The sequence below is a fragment of the Bolinopsis microptera genome, chromosome 4, assembly GCF_026151205.1.
Source record: "Bolinopsis microptera isolate Bmic1 chromosome 4, MBARI_Bmic_1.0, whole genome shotgun sequence".
Lineage (NCBI taxonomy): Eukaryota > Metazoa > Ctenophora > Tentaculata > Lobata > Bolinopsidae > Bolinopsis > Bolinopsis microptera.
In genome coordinates this window covers 4778137-4800798 of record NC_087075.1, presented here as the reverse complement: position 1 = coordinate 4800798, position 22662 = coordinate 4778137, and the positions used below count along the sequence as shown (strand labels likewise).

The 22662-nt window shown below is 36.9% G+C and overlaps 1 protein-coding gene across 1 annotated transcript; it reads left to right on the top strand.

Moving 5' to 3' along the window:
* Window positions 1–2028: 2028 nt before the first annotated feature.
* LOC134814383 (mucin-22-like) lies at window positions 2029–15821 on the top strand. Its single transcript, XM_063822481.1, has 24 exons — window positions 2029–2032; window positions 5758–6048; window positions 6156–6446; window positions 6557–6847; window positions 6958–7248; window positions 7359–7649; window positions 7757–8047; window positions 8158–8448; window positions 8559–8849; window positions 8957–9247; window positions 9357–9647; window positions 9755–10045; window positions 10155–10445; window positions 10556–10846; window positions 10954–11244; window positions 11352–11642; window positions 11752–12042; window positions 12150–12440; window positions 12550–12840; window positions 12950–13240; window positions 13340–13633; window positions 13814–13899; window positions 15519–15626; window positions 15786–15821. The coding sequence occupies exons 1-24, from the start codon at window positions 2029–2031 to the stop codon at window positions 15819–15821; spliced, it is 6057 nt and encodes a 2018-aa protein (XP_063678551.1).
* The last annotated feature ends 6841 nt before the right edge of the window (window positions 15822–22662 follow it).

The window sequence follows — 22662 nt, the reverse complement described above, 5'->3', positions numbered from 1 at the left end:
ATCCTCAACTTATAAACACAACTCTTATAACATTTTCTTACCTTTTTTGTGTACGGAAGACTCAGAAGTTTGCTTTTTATATTTCCTTCCTATTCGTTTTCTCTTCGAATTTCTCTTGAAACTCTTTGTGAATTGTTTGTCTGTTCCTCCTCCACTAATGTCTTTGATGATTTCGCACTGGGAATGAAGTATAAGAAACCTCAAAATGAACCAAGTTGTCGTATATAAGAAGTTGGTCATGCAAATAATTATAATTGTGAGATTTAATTAAATTTACGACTAGACTTACTTTAGCTGCTTTCTTTCTTCTTTTTGCAGTCCTTTTTTCATATTTTTCTTCTTCTTCGATAGATATCAATCTTTGTATGATTTCTATTTCGTCAAACTGCTTTAGAAATTGTATCTCTAACTGTAAAGCCTTAGCCTGCAAATTGTTCTTCATGTAATTCGTTACAATATCGATGTTTAAGTACCTTTTGATATATTTCAATCGCTACGTATTATAATTTATTTCTTTAGGAAGGAGTGTTAATTAGTCTGCATTGAATGCGCATAAAAAAGATTTAATTAAAAACATCAAAATATTTCAAAATACAAATTTTACAAACTTTTCGTTTTTCTTCTTTCTTTTTGTTTCGCTGAGCTCTTGTTTTTCTAACGGGTTTCTTTTTTTGTGCGACAGCTTCATCCCCTGTTGTCTTATTTTCGTATGAATGACATTTTTCCTGCAATTTTGTGCAATATTATAATTAATGTAAATATTGGTAAAGTGTAAATTTTATGCGACCTATAATGATTTTACGCTGCACAATTTTACAGCTAAATAAAACAAAAATGTCTCATAATTAATTACAAGTCAGAAACAAACAGTTATGGATGCAAATAATTATAATCTTACATTTTTTGAATTGTTGCACAGCTGTTCTTCTAGGCCTAGTCTTTCGAATCCGTTGTGTAAATTAATTCCAAATGATAGGGATTCTGTTCTGCATTGTCCATGTTTGTTTTTACTCACCTTAGCTTTATAAGCCTGCCAATGTTTCTCGTAATTGTATAGAAAGTAAAAAATAATCGATTGTAATTATCATTAATCTAATCGTACTTTGATAAGCTTTTTTTTAATATCAAAGTTAAGTTACAAACTTTTTGTTTTCTTTCTTTCTTCTTGGATCTCTGAGCTTGTGTCGTTTTACATTTAATGTTTTTCTGTTTCAGTACAAGAACTCCACCCCCGGTTGTCGTATTTTCACATAGGTAATCGTTTTCCTGTAATTTTCATTGACTTAAAAAAAGCTTTGTCTAATAATCTAAACAAACTCGAGATTGACACTATTACTAATCTATTTTGTGTTTTAGTCTACAGCAACCTGAATTTAATAACAAAGGATCCAAAAAAATGGGGTAATCATTAAATTAACAGTTTTACTCACCCTCTGGACATGACAATTTTCAGGAGCTTCAGAGGATGCCAACCCATAAATGAGCGTTGGATTTGAGACAACTTGACTCCAAAGTTCCTGTAAAACATGCTTTTTATGAAACTTCTTAAAATATCTTTTCCGGAAATAAAATAAGTATCCACAATACAGCTAATTGACCGTGCAACAACATGATAAAATAATTGAGATTTTGTCATTTTCACTCCCCTGAAAAATAATTATTATTAAACGGATGTCACCTTTTCGAAAAAGTCTTAACTGATTTATACAAAGAGGTTGTAATAATTCAATTAATAATCAATATTACTGTCCATATTCTGAAAATTGAGGAGCTTCTAATATATTTTTACGAGACCAAAATAATAAGATTTATATTTATATTTTATAACTATGGTCCCTTAAATTAACGAAAACTAATAAAATGAAAATTGATATAGTTGAGAGTTAACTCACCCAGCCTAAAACCACTGGAGTTTGTACTAGACAGTGTATACAGCTGCACTGCTCCCCATTATTTGAACCAATATTATGCGTAATGAATACCGTAACTCTCTAACATTGGAAATGGAATGTTGTATTATCAACTGCTATGCGTGAGTTTTGAGTAGTACTCAAGACTCAAATGACTCAATGAGTACACTAGACACAAAGTTTGAACAAAATGTGCAACAAAATATGTTTACTCAAAACTACAATTATTATACCTATATAATAAATGTCTGGTATGAAAATAAAACGATGCATTATTTTGTCGATATGATTATAATTGGACATACCTGGATTTTTATTCTCTCTGACCAGGCCGTTATAAGTTGAGCTCTGGGTCCTGACATGTCAGCTATTGCACGATGCAAATGTTATCCACTACATAAAATAAATTATTGGTTACTGAAAACCTCCTATTTTACATATTTAACAGTATACGGATGAAAAAAGAGGACAACCCCTTATCATGTGTGATTTTACCGAATATTACGTTAACGGACATTATAAAATTCCAGGATAACTTTTTTCAATTTCACAAAAAAAAGATGATCAAGGAGGCCGAAGAAAATAATGCCATAATGCGATTTAGCCAGAACTAGCACTTTGTAATACTAATAACTTGTTTCAGTGGATCCAATCATATCATTTAGGGCTAAGCCACTCTCCAGTCGAGCTATAAGGTTTTTCTAAAAGTGCAAGGGCCCCCGACAATTAAAACCAACTTAAAACATGCATTTCTGAACACTGACTCCGTATCACCAAACAGGACACAGGTTTAAAATGTTGTCTCGATCACGTGACATGACCGTATGAAATAATTTATTTGGAAAACTGAAAATGACTGACGCAAAGACTAAGATAATCAAATTAATTAAATGAAATTTAATGTATATTTTTATTTAAGGGTCGCAATAAAGCTTCAATAATATGATTTTGTTTCACATTTATGCCACGTAGAGGCAGACAAAGAAGGTGCCCGATGTATGCAAAGCCGTAAAATTATTTGTGACCTTGACAGACACAAGGCCAAAAAATCATTACTTACAAGGGAAAATGAGCAAAATAAATATTTCAAAGCTTTTATAACAAAGGACACAACTTGAAAAAATCTTTCCAAGACTGAAGCGAGAGGTGGGTTTTTATACTTCATGCTACAATCTGGTTTAATTAACTACAGCCAGGAAACTCCCAGCAATTTACGTCACAATCGCGTCAGATATCATCATTAATTATATGACGACATTATTAAATTTTGTTCTTGTATCTTCATTCCTCACCATATATGGTTACTCAGTACTCTTGCTGTTACGCAATCCGTACTAAAAAATTAACACCATGGTCAATAGGGTTTCATTTTACACGTTTAACAGACAACCCACGAGAATTCAACACTAGAACAGGTTATCTCTGACGTAGGTGAAAATTGTCAGGTGTGTTTTGTTAGTCGATAAGCAAAGGAATTCAATTTGTTACAAATCAATTTACGTCATAGTTGTGAGAAACCATGAAGGTCACAGTTTTCGTCAAAACCTTATGTTCTGTCACTTAGTAGACGTATTTCGAGTTGGGAAATTATGATCAAAGCGTGAACTCGACATTCTAGTTTTGGGTATCAATTAGCGTTTCCATCAGTTTCCAGTAACAGATTTCTGTCAAAAAGCTTAAAACAGTATTTGTCTACTATACCCATAATTATTGATTATGAGTTTTGGTAAACGATCAACTCTTTTTGTTTAATGTCAGGGTCAACTGATAACTTAATTAATCAGTTATAAGTTAATAATTATAAAGATGCAATTTCAACGTCTTAAAATTGCATTAAAACATTTCCTTGTGTTTAGGTAGGCATATCTGTCGATAGCACACTGAATATGGCACTTTTTACTCATTTCATATATAATGCCATTTAAATATCGTGGGAAAGCAGAATATATTCGAAATCACGAATGAGCAAAATGCTCACCTTTCGCACGTGCAAACTTTAAGCGGACGTTGCGTGCGCATACAATATTGAATCACCGTAAATTTTTGCATAGTGGTATTTTATATATAGTTTGATAAGCATGCAAAGTTTCAGAAAAATTCAAATAGAACTTGAATCACAACGGGACTCCAAAGTTGATAAAAATCGTGAAAATAACAATTTTCAGTGATTTTAGCAATTTTAAATCAATTTGGGCGTGTCCCCACGTGTGCAACTTTTCGATTTTCAACTTTAAAACTAGCCTATAACACAATTTAGACCTTTAGATAGCACAATTGAGCTCCACAACCCAAGGGATGGCCCAACACCAGAGAATACTGATTCACAACTTTTGTGTTTTTATACAATTATTCTTCAAAAAAGCACTAACTTCAATAGCGAATATCTTTATGAAGGAGCAAAGTAGGAACATTTTCCGGTAGATTTTCAGAATGCTTGAACAATTATCTAAGATGAAAATATCCTCAGATTTTGAATAAAATTACTCCTTAATGGTTTAAAATCGATTTTAAAAGTTGTTATTTTGTCAAAAATCAAGTTTTAAAAACACTTAACTTGATGACGTCATCAAGTGATGATGATGACGTTAAATTATTTTTCAATATAATGTAAACTAAAGTATAAACAATTATCTTTAAAACCTGTGGTTCGAAATGACTCTATCTTTTATACTTTTGAATCTACGGACACTTACATGTAGGCTACAATTGACTGCCAAAGCGTCTATACATATATACATATTATATACTATACTTCACGACAATCTGTTGTAAAACAGGGGTTCCAGGAAACCCACTTCCCGATACTCCTGAAACTTGAGATTTCATTTACACTCGATTTGGTCAACGTCTAGACACCCTGCAAAGTTTCAGATCTCTTACTCATTTTTAACGTGGTTTTTAAGGCACCTGAATATGGCGATTTTGGGTTTTTTACCTAATTTCGTATAACATGCTGGCGCGTATTTTGCACAAATTTTTTGAAATCCTCCAAATAACTATTTCTATCGAATTAGAATGGGGGTAAACAGTAAGGGGGGAAAATAGTAAAGGGGGTAAATAGTAAAGGGGGAAATAGTAAAGGGGGTAAATAGTAAAGGGGGTAAATAGTAAAGGGGGTAAATAGTAAAGGGGGTAAATAGTAAAGGGGGTAAATAGTAAAGGGGGTAAATAGTAAAGGGGGTAAATAGTAAAGGGGGTAAATAGCAGAGGGGGTAAATAGTAAAGGGGGTAAATAGTAAAGGGGGTAAATAGTAAAGGAGGTAAATAGTAAAGGGGGTAAATAGTATTGTGAATATAAGAGCGGCGGTCATGCTTGCCAGCATTGTGATTACCTAATTTCGTATAACATGCTGGCGCGTATTTTGCACAAATTTTTTGAAATCCTCCAAATAACTATTTCTATCGAATTAGAATGGGGGTAAACAGTAAGGGGGGAAAATAGTAAAGGGGGTAAATAGTAAAGGGGGAAATAGTAAAGGGGGTAAATAGTAAAGGGGGTAAATAGTAAAGGGGGTAAATAGTAAAGGGGGTAAATAGTAAAGGGGGTAAATAGTAAAGGGGGTAAATAGTAAAGGGGGTAAATAGTAAAGGGGGTAAATAGCAGAGGGGGTAAATAGTAAAGGGGGTAAATAGTAAAGGGGGTAAATAGTAAAGGGGGTAAATAGTAAAGGGGGTAAATAGTAAAGGGGGTAAATAGTATTGTGAATATAAGAGCGGCGGTCATGCTTGCCAGCATTGTGATGTTCTTAAACGCTAACAGTCATCTTGCATTACGGTTTTTTTGATGTCAGTACTAATTTTTATCTCAGAGCCAAAAATCCAAATGCTTTACAAAAATGTATTTCAGACGTTGAATCAGTACACAAAGATGTGAAGAAGGGCTCAGATACAACTATATCCTGTGTTATCACTGGATTGACAGAAACAGAAACAGTGACCTGGCGAACTAGTACTGGACCAGTTCCAGCTGAAAAGTTCACCCATGTTCAAGGAAGCCAATCCGGAGGGACTCAGACATCAACTCTTGCTGTTGACGGAACTCTTGTGAATAAAGATACTGCCTACACTTGCAGAGTCACTACCGGATCTTTACCTGATTCCAGCCACTCGGATAGCACCGTCAATCTTAACGTATACGGTATGTTCTTAAATGCTAACAGTCATCTTGCATTACGGTTTTTTAATGTCAGTACTAATTTTTATCGTACAGCCTAAATAGAATTTATTTTACAAAAAATGCTTCAGATGTTGAATCAGTACACAAAGAAGTGAAGAAGGGCTCAGATACAACCATATCCTGTGTTATCACTGGATTGACAGAAACAGCAATAGTGACCTGGCGAACTAGTACTGGACCAGTTCCAGCTGAAAAGTTCACCCATGTTCATGGAAGCCAATCCGGAGGGACTCAGACATCAACTCTTGCTGTTGACGGAACTCTTGTGAATGAAAATACTGCCTACACTTGCAGAGTCACTACCGGATCTTTACCTGATTCCAGCCACTCGGATAGCACCGTCAATCTTAACGTATACGGTATGTTCTTAAACGCTAACAGTCATCTTGCATTACGGTTTTTTTTGATGTCAGTACTCATTTTTATCTCAGAGCCAAAAATCCAAATGCTTTACAAAAATGTATTTCAGACGTTGAATCAGTACACAAAGATGTGAAGAAGGGCTCAGATACAACTATATCCTGTGTTATCACTGGATTGACAGAAACAGCAACAGTGACCTGGCGAACTAGTACTGGACCAGTTCCAGCTGAAAAGTTCACCCATGTTCAAGGAAGCCAATCCGGAGGGACTCAGACATCAACTCTTGCTGTTGACGGAACTCTTGTGAATAAAGATACTGCCTACACTTGCAGAGTCACTTCCGGATCTTTACCTGATTCCAGCCACTCGGATACCACCGTCAATCTTAACGTATACGGTATGTTCTTAAATGCTAACAGTCATCTTGCATTACGGTTTTTTTTGATGTCAGTACTAATTTTTATCTCAGAGCCAAAAATCCAAATGCTTTACAAAAATGTATTTCAGACGTTGAATCAGTACACAAAGATGTGAAGAAGGGCTCAGATACAACTATATCCTGTGTTATCACTGGATTGACAGAAACAGCAACAGTGACCTGGCGAACTAGTACTGGACCAGTTCCAGCTGAAAAGTTCACCCATGTTCAAGGAAGCCAATCCGGAGGGACTCAGACATCAACTCTTGCTGTTGACGGAACTCTTGTGAATAAAGATACTGCCTACACTTGCAGAGTCACTTCCGGATCTTTACCTGATTCCAGCCACTCGGATACCACCGTCAATCTTAACGTATACGGTATGTTCTTAAATGCCAACAGTCATCTTGCATTACGGTTTTTTTTGATGTCAGTACTAATTTTTATCTCAGAGCCAAAAATCCAAATGCTTTACAAAAATGTATTTCAGACGTTGAATCAGTACACAAAGATGTGAAGAAGGGCTCAGATACAACTATATCCTGTGTTATCACTGGATTGACAGAAACAGCAACAGTGACCTGGCGAACTAGTACTGGACCAGTTCCAGCTGAAAAGTTCACCCATGTTCAAGGAAGCCAATCCGGAGGGACTCAGACATCAACTCTTGCTGTTGACGGAACTCTTGTGAATAAAGATACTGCCTACACTTGCAGAGTCACTACCGGATCTTTACCTGATTCCAGCCACTCGGATAGCACCGTCAATCTTAACGTATACGGTATGTTCTTAAATGCTAACAGTCATCTTGCATTACGGTTTTTTAATGTCAGTACTAATTTTTATCTTACAGCCTAAATAGAATTTATTTTACAAAAAATGCTTCAGATGTTGAATCAGTACACAAAGAAGTGAAGAAGGGCTCAGATACAACCATATCCTGTGTTATCACTGGATTGACAGAAACAGCAACAGTGACCTGGCGAACTAGTACTGGACCAGTTCCAGCTGAAAAGTTCACCCATGTTCATGGAAGCCAATCCGGAGGGACTCAGACATCAACTCTTGCTGTTGACGGAACTCTTGTGAATGAAAATACTGCCTACACTTGCAGAGTCACTACCGGATCTTTACCTGATTCCAGCCACTCGGATAGCACCGTCAATCTTAACGTATACGGTATGTTCTTATACGCTAACAGTCATCTTGCATTACGGTTTTTTTTTATGTCAGTACTCATTTTTATCTCAGAGCCAAAAATCCAAATGCTTTACAAAAATGTATTTCAGACGTTGAATCAGTACACAAAGATGTGAAGAAGGGCTCAGATACAACTATATCCTGTGTTATCACTGGATTGACAGAAACAGCAACAGTGACCTGGCGAACTAGTACTGGACCAGTTCCAGCTGAAAAGTTCACCCATGTTCAAAGAAGCCAATCCGGAGGGACTCAGACATCAACTCTTGCTGTTGACGGAACTCTTGTGAATAAAGATACTGCCTACACTTGCAGAGTCACTTCCGGATCTTTACCTGATTCCAGCCACTCGGATACCACCGTCAATCTTAACGTATACGGTATGTTCTTAAATGCCAACAGTCATCTTGCATTACGGTTTTTTTTGATGTCAGTACTAATTTTTATCTCAGAGCCAAAAATCCAAATGCTTTACAAAAATGTATTTCAGACGTTGAATCAGTACACAAAGATGTGAAGAAGGGCTCAGATACAACTATATCCTGTGTTATCACTGGATTGACAGAAACAGCAACAGTGACCTGGCGAACTAGTACTGGACCAGTTCCAGCTGAAAAGTTCACCCATGTTCAAGGAAGCCAATCCGGAGGGACTCAGACATCAACTCTTGCTGTTGACGGAACTCTTGTGAATAAAGATACTGCCTACACTTGCAGAGTCACTACCGGATCTTTACCTGATTCCAGCCACTCGGATAGCACCGTCAATCTTAACGTATACGGTATGTTCTTAAATGCTAACAGTCATCTTGCATTACGGTTTTTTAATGTCAGTACTAATTTTTATCTTACAGCCTAAATAGAATTTATTTTACAAAAAATGCTTCAGATGTTGAATCAGTACACAAAGAAGTGAAGAAGGGCTCAGATACAACCATATCCTGTGTTATCACTGGATTGACAGAAACAGCAACAGTGACCTGGCGAACTAGTACTGGACCAGTTCCAGCTGAAAAGTTCACCCATGTTCATGGAAGCCAATCCGGAGGGACTCAGACATCAACTCTTGCTGTTGACGGAACTCTTGTGAATAAAGATACTGCCTACACTTGCAGAGTCACTACCGGATCTTTACCTGATTCCAGCCACTCGGATAGCACCGTCAATCTTAACGTATACGGTATGTTCTTAAACGCTAACAGTCATCTTGCATTACGGTTTTTTTGATGTCAGTACTCATTTTTATCTCAGAGCCAAAAATCCAAATGCTTTACAAAAATGTATTTCAGACGTTGAATCAGTACACAAAGATGTGAAGAAGGGCTCAGATACAACTATATCCTGTGTTATCACTGGATTGACAGAAACAGCAACAGTGACCTGGCGAACTAGTACTGGACCAGTTCCAGCTGAAAAGTTCACCCATGTTCAAGGAAGCCAATCCGGAGGGACTCAGACATCAACTCTTGCTGTTGACGGAACTCTTGTGAATAAAGATACTGCCTACACTTGCAGAGTCACTACCGGATCTTTACCTGATTCCAGCCACTCGGATAGCACCGTCAATCTTAACGTATACGGTATGTTCTTAAATGCTAACAGTCATCTTGCATTACGGTTTTTTAATGTCAGTACTAATTTTTATCTTACAGCCTAAATAGAATTTATTTTACAAAAAATGCTTCAGATGTTGAATCAGTACACAAAGAAGTGAAGAAGGGCTCAGATACAACCATATCCTGTGTTATCACTGGATTGACAGAAACAGCATCAGTGACCTGGCGAACTAGTACTGGACCAGTTCCAGCTGAAAAGTTCACCCATGTTCATGGAAGCCAATCCGGAGGGACTCAGACATCAACTCTTGCTGTTGACGGAACTCTTGTGAATGGAAATACTGCCTACACTTGCAGAGTCACTACCGGATCTTTACCTGATTCCAGCCACTCGGATAGCACCGTCAATCTTAACGTATACGGTATGTTCTTAAACGCTAACAGTCATCTTGCATTACGGTTTTTTTGATGTCAGTACTCATTTTTATCTCAGAGCCAAAAATCCAAATGCTTTACAAAAATGTATTTCAGACGTTGAATCAGTACACAAAGATGTGAAGAAGGGCTCAGATACAACTATATCCTGTGTTATCACTGGATTGACAGAAACAGCAACAGTGACCTGGCGAACTAGTACTGGACCAGTTCCAGCTGAAAAGTTCACCCATGTTCAAGGAAGCCAATCCGGAGGGACTCAGACATCAACTCTTGCTGTTGACGGAACTCTTGTGAATAAAGATACTGCCTACACTTGCAGAGTCACTTCCGGATCTTTACCTGATTCCAGCCACTCGGATACCACCGTCAATCTTAACGTATACGGTATGTTCTTAAATGCTAACAGTCATCTTGCATTACGGTTTTTTTTGATGTCAGTACTAATTTTTATCTCAGAGCCAAAAATCCAAATGCTTTACAAAAATGTATTTCAGACGTTGAATCAGTACACAAAGATGTGAAGAAGGGCTCAGATACAACTATATCCTGTGTTATCACTGGATTAACAGAAACAGCAACAGTGACCTGGCGAACTAGTACTGGACCAGTTCCAGCTGAAAAGTTCACCCATGTTCAAGGAAGCCAATCCGGAGGGACTCAGACATCAACTCTTGCTGTTGACGGAACTCTTGTGAATGAAGATACTGCCTACACTTGCAGAGTCACTTCCGGATCTTTACCTGATTCCAGCCACTCGGATACCACCGTCAATCTTAACGTATACGGTATGTTCTTAAATGCTAACAGTCATCTTGCATTACGGTTTTTTAATGTCAGTACTAATTTTTATCTTACAGCCTAAATTGAATTTATTTTACAAAAAATGCTTCAGATGTTGAATCAGTACACAAAGAAGTGAAGAAGGGCTCAGATACAACCATATCCTGTGTTATCACTGGATTGACAGAAACAGCAACAGTGCCCTGGCGAACTAGTACTGGACCAGTTCCAACTGAAAAGTTTACTTCTGTTCAAGGAAGCCAATCCGGAGGGACTCAGACATCAACTGTTGCTGTTGACGGAACTCTTGTGAATGAATATACTGCCTACACTTGCAGAGTCACTTCCGGATCTTTACCTGATTCCAGCCACTCGGATACCACTGTCAATCTTAACGTTTACGGTATGTTCTTAAATGCTAACAGTCATCTTGCATTACGGTTTTTTAATGTCAGTACTAATTTTTATCTTACAGCCTAAATTGAATTTATTTTACAAAAAATGCTTCAGATGTTGAATCAGTACACAAAGAAGTGAAGAAGGGCTCAGATACAACCATATCCTGTGTTATCACTGGATTGACAGAAACAGCAACAGTGACCTGGCGAACTAGTACAGGACCAGTTCCAACTGAAAAGTTTACTTCTGTTCAAGGAAGCCAATCCGGAGGGACTCAGACATCAACTCTTGCTGTTGACGGAACTCTTTTGAATGAAGATACTTCCTACACTTGCAGAGTCACTACCGGATCTTTACCTGATTCCAGCCACTCGGATAGCACCGTCAATCTTAACGTATACGGTATGTGCTTAAACGCTAACAGTCATCTTGCATTACGGTTTTTTTGATGTCAGTAATAATTTTTATCTCAGAGCCAAAAATCCAAATGCTTTACAAAAATGTATTTCAGACGTTGAATCAGTACACAAAGAAGTGAAGAAGGGCTCAGATACAACCATATCCTGTGTTATCACTGGATTGACAGAAACAGCAACAGTGACCTGGCGAACAAGTACAGGACCAGTTCCAACTAAAAAGTTTACTTCTGTTCAAGGAAGCCAATCCGGAGGGACTCAGACATCAACTCTTGCTGTTGACGGAAATCTTGTGAATGAAAATACTGCCTACACTTGCAGAGTCACTTCCGGATCTTTACCTGATTCCAGCCACTCGGATACCACTGTCAATCTTAACGTTTACGGTATGTTCTTAAATGCTAACAGTCATCTTGCATTACGGTTTTTTAATGTCAGTACTAATTTTTATCTTACAGCCTAAATTGAATTTATTTTACAAAAAATGCTTCAGATGTTGAATCAGTACACAAAGAAGTGAAGAAGGGCTCAGATACAACCATATCCTGTGTTATCACTGGATTGACAGAAACAGCAACAGTGACCTGGCGAACTAGTACAGGACCAGTTCCAACTGAAAAGTTTACTTCTGTTCAAGGAAGCCAATCCGGAGGGACTCAGACATCAACTCTTGCTGTTGACGGAACTCTTTTGAATGAAGATACTTCCTACACTTGCAGAGTCACTACCGGATCTTTACCTGATTCCAGCCACTCGGATAGCACCGTCAATCTTAACGTATACGGTATGTGCTTAAACGCTAACAGTCATCTTGCATTACGGTTTTTTTGATGTCAGTACTAATTTTTATCTCAGAGCCAAAAATCCAAATGCTTTACAAAAATGTATTTCAGACGTTGAATCAGTACACAAAGAAGTGAAGAAGGGCTCAGATACAACCATATCCTGTGTTATCACTGGATTGACAGAAACAGCAACAGTGACCTGGCGAACTAGTACAGGACCAGTTCCAACTAAAAAGTTTACTTCTGTTCAAGGAAGCCAATCCGGAGGGACTCAGACATCAACTCTTGCTGTTGAGGGAACTTTAGTGAATGAAGATACTGCTTACACTTGCAGAGTTACTTCCGGATCTTTACCTGATTCCGGCCAATCAGATACTACCGTCAATCTGAACGTATACGGTATGTTCTTAAACGCTAACAGTCATCTTGCATTACGGTTTTTTTGATGTCAGTACTAATTTTTATCTCAGATCCAAAAATCCAAATGTTTTACAAAAATGTATTTCAGACGTTGAACCAGTTAACAAAGAAGTGAAGAAGGGCTCAGATACAACCATATCCTGTGTTATCACTGGATTGACAGAAACAGCAACAGTGACCTGGCGAACTAGTACAGGACCAGTTCCAGCTGAAAAGTTCACCCATGTTCATGGAAGCCAATCCGGAGGGACTCAGACATCAACTCTTGCTGTTGAGGGAACTTTAGTGAATGAAGATCATGCCTACACTTGCAGAGTCACTTCCGGATCTTTACCTGATTCCAGCCACTCGGATACCACCGTCAATCTTAATGTTTATGGTATGTTCTTGTAGTCATGTTACATACTGTTTTTTAATTTCAGTTCTAATGTTTATCTCAGAGCCAAAAATCGAAATGTTTTACTAAAACTTACTTCAGACGTTCAATCTGTAAACAAAGAAGTGAAGAAGGGCTCAGACACAACCATATCCTGTGTTATCACTGGATTGACAGAAACAGCAACAGTGACCTGGCGAACTAGTACAGGACCAGTTCCAACTGAAAAGTTCACCGCTGCTGTTCAAGGAAACCACTCTGGGGGGACACAAACATCAACTCTTGCTGTAAACGGAACTCTTGTGAATGAAGATACTGCCTACACTTGCAGAGTCACTTCTGGATCCTTACCTGATTCCAGCCACTCGGACACCACTGTCAATCTTAACGTTTACGGTACGTTAACTTGTAATATAAATTGTTTGAATGATTGTTTTTTATCAGATTGCTTCATCTAATGTTATTTTGCTTCATCTTATGCACTGAATCTGGGAGGATGTTAAGTGATGAGGCCCAAGTTATATTCATCCAAATAAAATGAAATATAACCAATTAAATAAACAAATCACATTGCAGATGTCACAACTACAGACAAACACGTACATCACGGTAAAGACAACATCATCTCCTGTAAAATTACTGGAATTTCTGTTAATGCTACGGTGAGTTGGATGGAGGGAGGCCAAACATTTCAAGGATCCACTGAACGGGAGCTGACTGGGAATATCCTGATCTCTACTCTGACTGTTAACGACCCACGAGAAGATATAGAGTACACTTGTGTGGTAAAAGTTGAACAAAACTTTCCGTCTGAGACGAAATTGATGCTTAATGTCTACAGTGAGTTTTAATCTGATTAATATAGTAAAATAGTACTATGTAAGCTATAATCAGGCCAGGGTTATTAAGATTCTAGTTCACGAATAATCGACGTTCTTGTGAGTGGTATTGGTAGGCATTTACCGAATTTTATGACTTTACACATGACTTTACACATTGTCATCACGTGTCAGAAAAAGTTTGGTTCGTTCCCTCATATATTTACCATCAATATCCAGGTCAAATGATTTTTTGTCATCATTTCACTCGCAGGAAAATGTACGAGCGAAGATCAGGAGGAAGAATGGTGGAATGTGACGAATAAACTAACAGTTTTGACGGTGCCTAAATTGCCAGTACAAAACGGAACGAAAATAACCTTTAAATGCCCGAGGAAATACCTGAACAAGGGAGGAAGTGGAGCGATTTGCCATAACAAAACTCTTGTTCTGACCGGAGAACCTCCAAATTGTTTCAAAACAGGTCGGTTTTTATTTCAATCGTTCAATATGTTAGACATATGTCTCGTTAGACCGCTGACCGAGTTTGAGTATATGAAACAAGGTAAATAACTGGTAAAATTGTATAAAATAATCGACGTTTTGGCACTAATTAGTTTTTACTAAAACTACTGAGTACAAAATACAGACAATATGTTAGATTTTAATATTGATGTTGACCTACAAAAAGCTATGAAATGTTTCCTTCTAATCTTTTGGGAAAATGATTAGATCGAAACAAGTTCGTATGCTTTATAATTGACAGACAACTTGGTAACTTATTCATGTATAATAAATTTAATGATAAATTTATATTCGGATCTTTATATCATAACTTATATTGAAATTGAAATTGCATTTGCAATCCTATTTTTGATAGTTTTTAAATACCTTTGAAACAATTACCCACTGTTCCTAACAACACCGTCAAACACTGGATACAAGATACCTGGACAATAAACAATGAACTCTGCATTCCTCGGATACTCTGATATGAGGAGTGAGGACGCTATAACATAATGTCCAGAAAATCTTAAGATAACAGGCTAGTATGGGACATGTTTTTGATTTGATTTGTAATTTTCGTGGCGATCATTAAATTTAAAGACAGTTTGTATCTTTAGATTCAAACAGTACATAAGGCTATAAGGTATTGTACATGATCTCATTCAGGTGAACTGAGGTGAGACAAGTGAGACAAGGTTGTTATACACCCTGTCTCTCTGCACTGTGATACACCCTGTCTCTCTGCACTGTGATACGAGGATTATGTTAGGTTTCTTGAAGATCTGTGAGTTCAAAATTTCTTTGTAATCATCATTTGTTAAAGTTGTGTGGTATACTTTTAAAAAGTTGTATTTTCCATCCGTATTCCGCCCAATCAAACTGACATTAAAGTTAAATAAAAAGAGAGGGTACATTTATAAGACCCTCCTCCTCATTTAATACATGTTGTTACTCAGATAGGTTACGAGAGAGTTCCATCCCACTACAGGATAGTGGTTTTGATCTATTCCTTAGTAGTAAAGACCACTGCCCCCTACGAAGAAGAAGATCGAACAGTACTCGATGTCAGATATTTTATCGAGTGGTGAGTCCGAATTTCTGCCGTTTTTTTAATGTCCCAATTTATAAATAATATAATTCAGTTTATTTTATGTGACATTAAAATAGCCAGTTTATTTTCCACATAATTTGTACGTCTATAATTATGATGTGTAATCTTTCAGGTGTTGGCTGAATTAAGAGTTCAGACAAAGTCGTGAAGGAAAATATATCACATGTTAATAATACGATTCAACATGCCAAGACGGACAAAGAAATTATATGCGATGGACATTGACATTTAGTGAATATTTAGTGAGACTCAAGACTTTATTAACTGAAACAACTTTTTAAACTCCGTAGAAAATATAGCTTTTGTGACGAATCTTCTGATAGAGCCTAATTTTCAATTCGTCCTATTCGCAAAAAGGTAGTGACGCAGGTATTTGTTTTACAGTACGTTGACATTTTTTAGAGTTAGACCATTTAGACAATAGCTGAATCAGTTGATCGAGGAGAAAAAGTTAAGGAAAGCTATTAATATAAAGGACTGTTAATTTTTCAATTCATCCTATTCGCAGAAAGGTAGTGACGCAGGTATTTGTTTTACAGTACGTTGACATTTTTTAGAGTTAGACCATTTAGACAATAGCTGAATCAGTTAATCGAGGAGAAAAAGTTAAGGAAAGCTGTTAATATAAAGGACTGTTAATTTTTCAATTCATCCTATTCGCAGAAAGGTAGTGACGCAGGTATTTGTTTTACAGTACGTTGACATTTTTTAGAGTTAGACCATTTAGACAATAGCTGAATCAGTTGATCGAGGAGAAAAAGTTAAGGAAAGCTGTTAATATAAAGGACTGTTATTTCAAATATATCCAGTCTTAAAATGACGTGATATAATATTTTAAATTTCTCAAGAACAGGAATTATGTTGCAATCCCATAGTAAGGAGCGATGTCAAAAAAATTAGTTAATTAATGTGCTTTTTATCTAACAAAGAGGTGAAGTAATTTTGTCCCTCTTTTGGTTTCAATTTAAAGGAGTAATTGCTGTATTTTAAATCCTTGTTGTTTGAAGAAAATGTCCTATTACAGTATTTTGAATGATTTTGATATACGTTTAAATAGTTATACACTAATCTCACGATTAGTCAGCTAGTTCAGGTATTTATTATTAACTTTTAAAGCGAGGCAATTCAAAGTTTTGGGAGAACTTGCCGAAATATTTTATATTGTCTAATAATTGTTGACTGATTTTAACTTAATGATATATATTAATAATAATAACTTAATAACAGAATAGATCCTGCAAATTTCATTTGTTCAAGTTATTATAATTAAAAAAAACACATAAATATTAACAGTTTTTACAAATTTCTTTTATTAAAAATAAATCATGAATAATGTAAAATTAACTTTCTTACTATCGCGAATTATAAAACAACTGTAAAATAACTAACAGTATGACTCAAATCTTTTCCGTCCCAATTAACATTTAATTAACGTATCCAATTAACAAATAATAAACATCTCGAACTCCAAACCCCAGGGCCGCCACGTAACCTTTCACTTGCAACAACTGACCAGGTTTATACTGACTTACTGATATATCAGAAGATCGTTTACATAATACGTAAGCCAGATTTGACACACTTTATACCTCCCTCTGTACACCACACGTAGCTACTGTGTACCAATCACACTTCCATAATCATTTCCAAGCTCCCTCCACCCTCATAATATGTGAACATAATATGATTCTTTTAGGTAATATGGTTATGATTATGTGAACAATTAAATCCCACATGGTTGACAAGTTTACATGTCCTAATATGGTAATATAAAGTAACACATGGCAGTAACCTGGAGAAAAGTCTCCAACTCCAACATGTACACTGTCTAATTATAACTGGTACGAGTGTGTTACTGTACAAGCATTTTACAGGATAATCAAGTCTTCTGTTGTAGTTTATCATTTTGGTTCGATATATTTTATTATCCTCAAGATATGAGGCTTTTTGTGGTTTTGTTGTTTGTGATATCTGCAGCTCTTGCAGTGCCTGTTGTTATCAAAACGGTTGAAACTGAAAGTGGGGGAAAAGAACCGACCGTTGAAGTTGAAGAACATGAATTTACATCTGAAACTGAAATAGCCATTCCTTCTCTCGAAACTGAAACGACCGTTGAAGACGAAGAGGATGAATTAGAAATTCCTGCTGTTGAAACTACGGAATCTGAACCAGCTAAAGAAGAGATACCAGCAGCCGCTAAACCAGCAGCAGCCGCCGCTAAACCAGCAGCAGCAGCCGCTAAACCAGCAGCAGCAGCCGCTAAACCAGCAGCAGCAGCCGCTAAACCAGCAGCAGCAGCCGCTAAACCAGCAGCCGCCGCCGCTAAACCAGCAGCGGCAGCCGCTAAACCAGCAGCAGCCGCTAAACCAGCAGCAGCAGCCGCTAAACCAGCAGCCGCCGCCGCTAAACCAGCAGCAGCCGCCGCTAAACCAGCAGCAGCAGCCGCTAAACCAGCCGAGGGTAAACCAGCCGAGGCTAAACCATCCGATGCTAAACCAGAAAAGAAGAAATCAGTGGAGGCGATAGAAGGAAACAAAATAGTTGAACAGATAAAAACATCTTCCAAGAAGCTGGAGGAGGAGCACAAGAAGAGAACACACAAAGTGAACCCTGTTACAGTTGGGTGCTACAGTGCTGTTATAAGCAATCTTATCACCCTCTGCTTCATCATCCTAGTCGCAGTTGTGTGGTAGGTTATATGCCCATTGTTGGTTCATTTTTGTCACAATCATGCCAAATTAACATTAATACTACCTTATTTTCCAGGTATTACCACCTTATTTCCCAGGTATTACCACCTTATTTCCCAGGTATTACCACCTTATTTTCCAGGTATTACCACATTATTTACCAGGTATTACCACCTTATTTGATATTTCCCAGGTATTACCACCTTATTTTCCAGGTATTACCACATTATTTACCAGGTATTACCACCTTATTTGATATTTCCCAGGTATTACCACCTTATTTTCAAGGTATTACCACATTATTTACCAGGTATTACCACCTTATTTGAACCACCTTATTTTCTAGGTATTACTTCCTTATTTCCCAGGTATTACCACCTTATTTCCCAGGTATTACCATCTTATTTTCCAGGTATTACCACCTTATTTTCCAGGTATTACCACCTTATTTCCCAGGCATTACCACCTTATTTCCCAGGTATTACCACCTTATTTCCCAGGTATTACCACATTATTTACCAGGTATTACCACCTTATTTGATATTTCCCAGGTATTACCACCTTATTTCCCAGGTATTACCACCTTATTTTCCAGGTATTTCGGCTGCATCCGTCACGGAAGGTGCTGCTGTATGTGCTGCTACAATAAAGCTGGCAGGTGCTGCTGTGCTAGTTCCTGTTGTGACGGTTATATCCAACAGGAGGACGAGCAGATGATCATTTGTAAGTTTCTAAAAATGTTATAATGTTATGTATAATGTGAAAAATGAATATTTCGTTTTACTGCAGACCCCACTTTATAACCGTAAATCATTATTTATCACTGATCACGGTTGTTTTATTTCTACAAACTGATCCACGTTAAACTGAGGTTTTTGTTACTTGTTTTACTTTTTAATTTATGCCTATCTTACTCTTTAAAGTACATATTTAACTTATTTTATAATAACTTAACAATTATGATGACTTGATAACTATTATAATTAAATAATTTCTGGTTTATTAAACTAATTATCTAATTTATCTTTATAAACATTCCAGCAAGGGGAGGTGAGGACAATCCAGCATACGATAGCATTGAAAAAACAGCATAAAGAAATCCTGATAAGAAAGACTAAATGTTGATGAAAATTTTAGCTTCCAAAAGATGTGGGCGTGGATTAAAATAATTTCCAATTTCGTCAGATATATTTGCATCATGTATCCGGTAAAATTTCCTTAATATTAGGACAGTGTTGAATTAAAATATTTGGGGTAATAAACTATTTAGTCCCAGTTCGACTTAAGGTTTTCGAACCTTTGAGTGTTCACATGAATGTCCGGTTAGAAATATGTCTGTTTACGTAATGTACCGGTCAAATTACGTGAGGTAGCTATTTTGTGAAGATTGATCATCCTTTACATGCACTGTCAAGTTTATTCCAATTGTACAATATTTTATCATCTCATACGGAAGAAAATGTTCACGTATGTAATTGTTGTATTTACCATTATTAATTACCCCAGCATCCCTTTATCACCGTCTCTCAATCGTTCAATTGGCTGTGACTGTAACTGTCAGTCCAGCATCTAAAGTAAACCAAGTAAAGCCGTGTTTGACACGATGACCTAAAAGTAAAAGTATCCTAGACTAAGACCAAATCCGGTCGTTGTGATTGGAACTGTGAACGAAATTTAAGGCGATTAATAAATGCTTCTCCATGAATCAAATCCCCCTAAAACCCATCCGGCTGTCGTCAGGCCATAGGCCCAGAACACAGCTGCCCCGTGAACCCTCGTGTCGTAACCGGTCTACAAGTACCAGGCCCTGCAGTAGATCCCTAGAGTGGAGCCTAACACAAGTACGGAGACTCGACACACTGTAAGTGTAATGGTAACGAGATCTAAACATTACTTTTCCGTCCTTATATCAGCCATATGGTAGTGACCAACGCAGAATAATGTTTATTTCTTTATTACATTGAGCTGCTGCAATAATGATTGAATTTTGTGAGTAAGGTACCAACTGCAATATTACATATAGTTCTAATTTCTGTTTGACTTCATCTTATCAAATTTTAAATTTTCAGGAATGTTCAATTTTTATTAATATATCAATGAAAGGTCTTGTTTTAATCATGAACCCAGGTGCCGGGGTGCCTGTAGTCTTACTAATTACACAATAAATTACACTAATAAGTATTATACAATTAGTATAGCCTCTAATTAAGACAATAGGTCTCCTGGTCCTGTAGCCGAGGTACTGCGTGGAAGATATCCTCTCTCTTGTTTATATGACCTTGTATCATTTTGTTATATCAGTCAGTTCTACTTTATGATCTTTAGATCTTGTGTCTCTTGACAGTGACTAGCACCTTAAAAGCTTAAGGTACTGAACCACACTAAGCCACGCAAACGGACATTATTTTACTATTCACGGATTTTTGTAACGTATTTTTATTATTGAGTTATTCATATTGTAAACAGCGTTTAATTTTAGTTTTTGTTTAGAATATTTCAATTTTAAGCTGAGTTTGAGCATTTATATTTCACTTATAAGCTTATAGTGCAGCAGTGTGATGAATAATGAATAAGAATAATGAATATGTGATAAATTGCTGTATCATCCATATAGCGGACATTTTGGTAATCCGTCGATAGTAACTGATCAAGTGTCACTTAAGGAACGGTTGAGCGACCATTGATAGATTACCAAGTTGCTGAAATCATCTAGAGACTGATCATCTAGAGATAAAAACTGATTATTTGTCGATACAGGTGGCGATTCTAACAATAGTATATTTAAAAAATACTGTCTGGTTCGGTAGTATGATTACGGAATACAGGTGCTCTGACACAATTCCTTTATTCCCTGGTTGCTATATAGTCAGCTCAAATTCAGTTAAATTGTGAAAATTTCGTAAATGAAAAATTTATAATAATTTGACCAAAACCCATAATCATGGGTAGAGTGGACCGCTGCCAGTGTCTCTGTTTCCCAAACAAAAATAACTGATATTAATTTGAATGACTGTCTGCAAATGCAAAATGATAGCGAGAATGAAATCGGTCGCTCGCTTTTCCCATTCTCCAATTACCTTGTACTTCTCCAATTCTATTTTCCATACTGATAGCTTGATAGTGATCCCAAATAACAAAGTATAATACATTAAAATAATTACTGCTAGCAGTATCCGGACACAAAACGCTTAACGCTTATCGAGGTTATTTTCATAACAATCCTTGATCGTGCTCAGTGATAAACTTATGCCGCGGGATAAGTTGAAATACAATCCTCGTGCGTGCCCCCGTTATTTTATTACTAACATGTGGTTTATCGGTTATATTAACGGGTTATTACCCTCTCCACTCTCCAGCTCTCTCCAGCTCTTGTTGGACATTCTTCAAATGTATCCCTACCTTAGTGTTCTTATCTCCCTGAATGCTATGACTAATGTTTTGCCAGGTTTCTTAGCCTGGAGTCGAGTACAGGGTTCTGCAGATAACAGGGACATAACTGTAGCTAAAATATTCTTATTCTATAGCTGGAAAGCCCCTAACTCTCCAGGGAAGTATTTTAACCCTACGTCATGGGGGTGATTCGGAATCAGCGTCCAAATATACACCGATTTTTATTAATTTCATACCCTCAGGGCCTTTTCAAAAATTGAGGCTTTTCAAAAATTGAGGCTTTTCAAAAATTGAGACTGAGAGCGGGAAAGCTTACCACTTGTTAATAGTATTAGTAATACCTCCTTTAGGCGGTTTACAAATATAATGCAGTTGCGGAGTATATACTATTCCGAGCTTTAAGATTATGGAAAGATGGCCAATACTCCATTGATTTATTTTAATTACCCCCTGATTCAGCAATTATATATTGCATGCTCTTATCCATGTGGTATACATAATTATAGTATAATTTTCAATTCTGGTGAGTATATCTTATTGATTGGTCACTCCATATGGTGACCAAAACATTTTTTGCCCGTAATTCCTCAGGGAAGAATTTTACCCTATGTCATCATGTGGGGTGATTGAGATTCGGAATCAGCTTCCACAAATAAATCGATTATAATCACCTTCATACAATCAAGGCTTTTTCATAAGATTTTTAAATGTTGGGGCAAGCAGGGACAAAAGGAAATCGCGGCATGTACGGAATCGCGCGATTTTTCCCATTATTTGCGACAAATTTTATGTATAGTTTAATGTATTAATGTATAGTCTGTTAAAATTCGCGGTATCGCGATTTTTGGCCAAAATAATCGCGAAATCCTTTTGTCCCTGGGGGCAAGTGATTTAGTGGGCACCATATGG

Coding starts and splice junctions, on each gene's coding strand:
- LOC134814383 (XM_063822481.1), top strand. Junction 8,048..8,157: donor CGTCAATCTTAACGTATACG/GTATGTTCTTAT, acceptor AATGTATTTCAG/ACGTTGAATCAGTACACAAA. Junction 8,850..8,956: donor CGTCAATCTTAACGTATACG/GTATGTTCTTAA, acceptor AAAATGCTTCAG/ATGTTGAATCAGTACACAAA.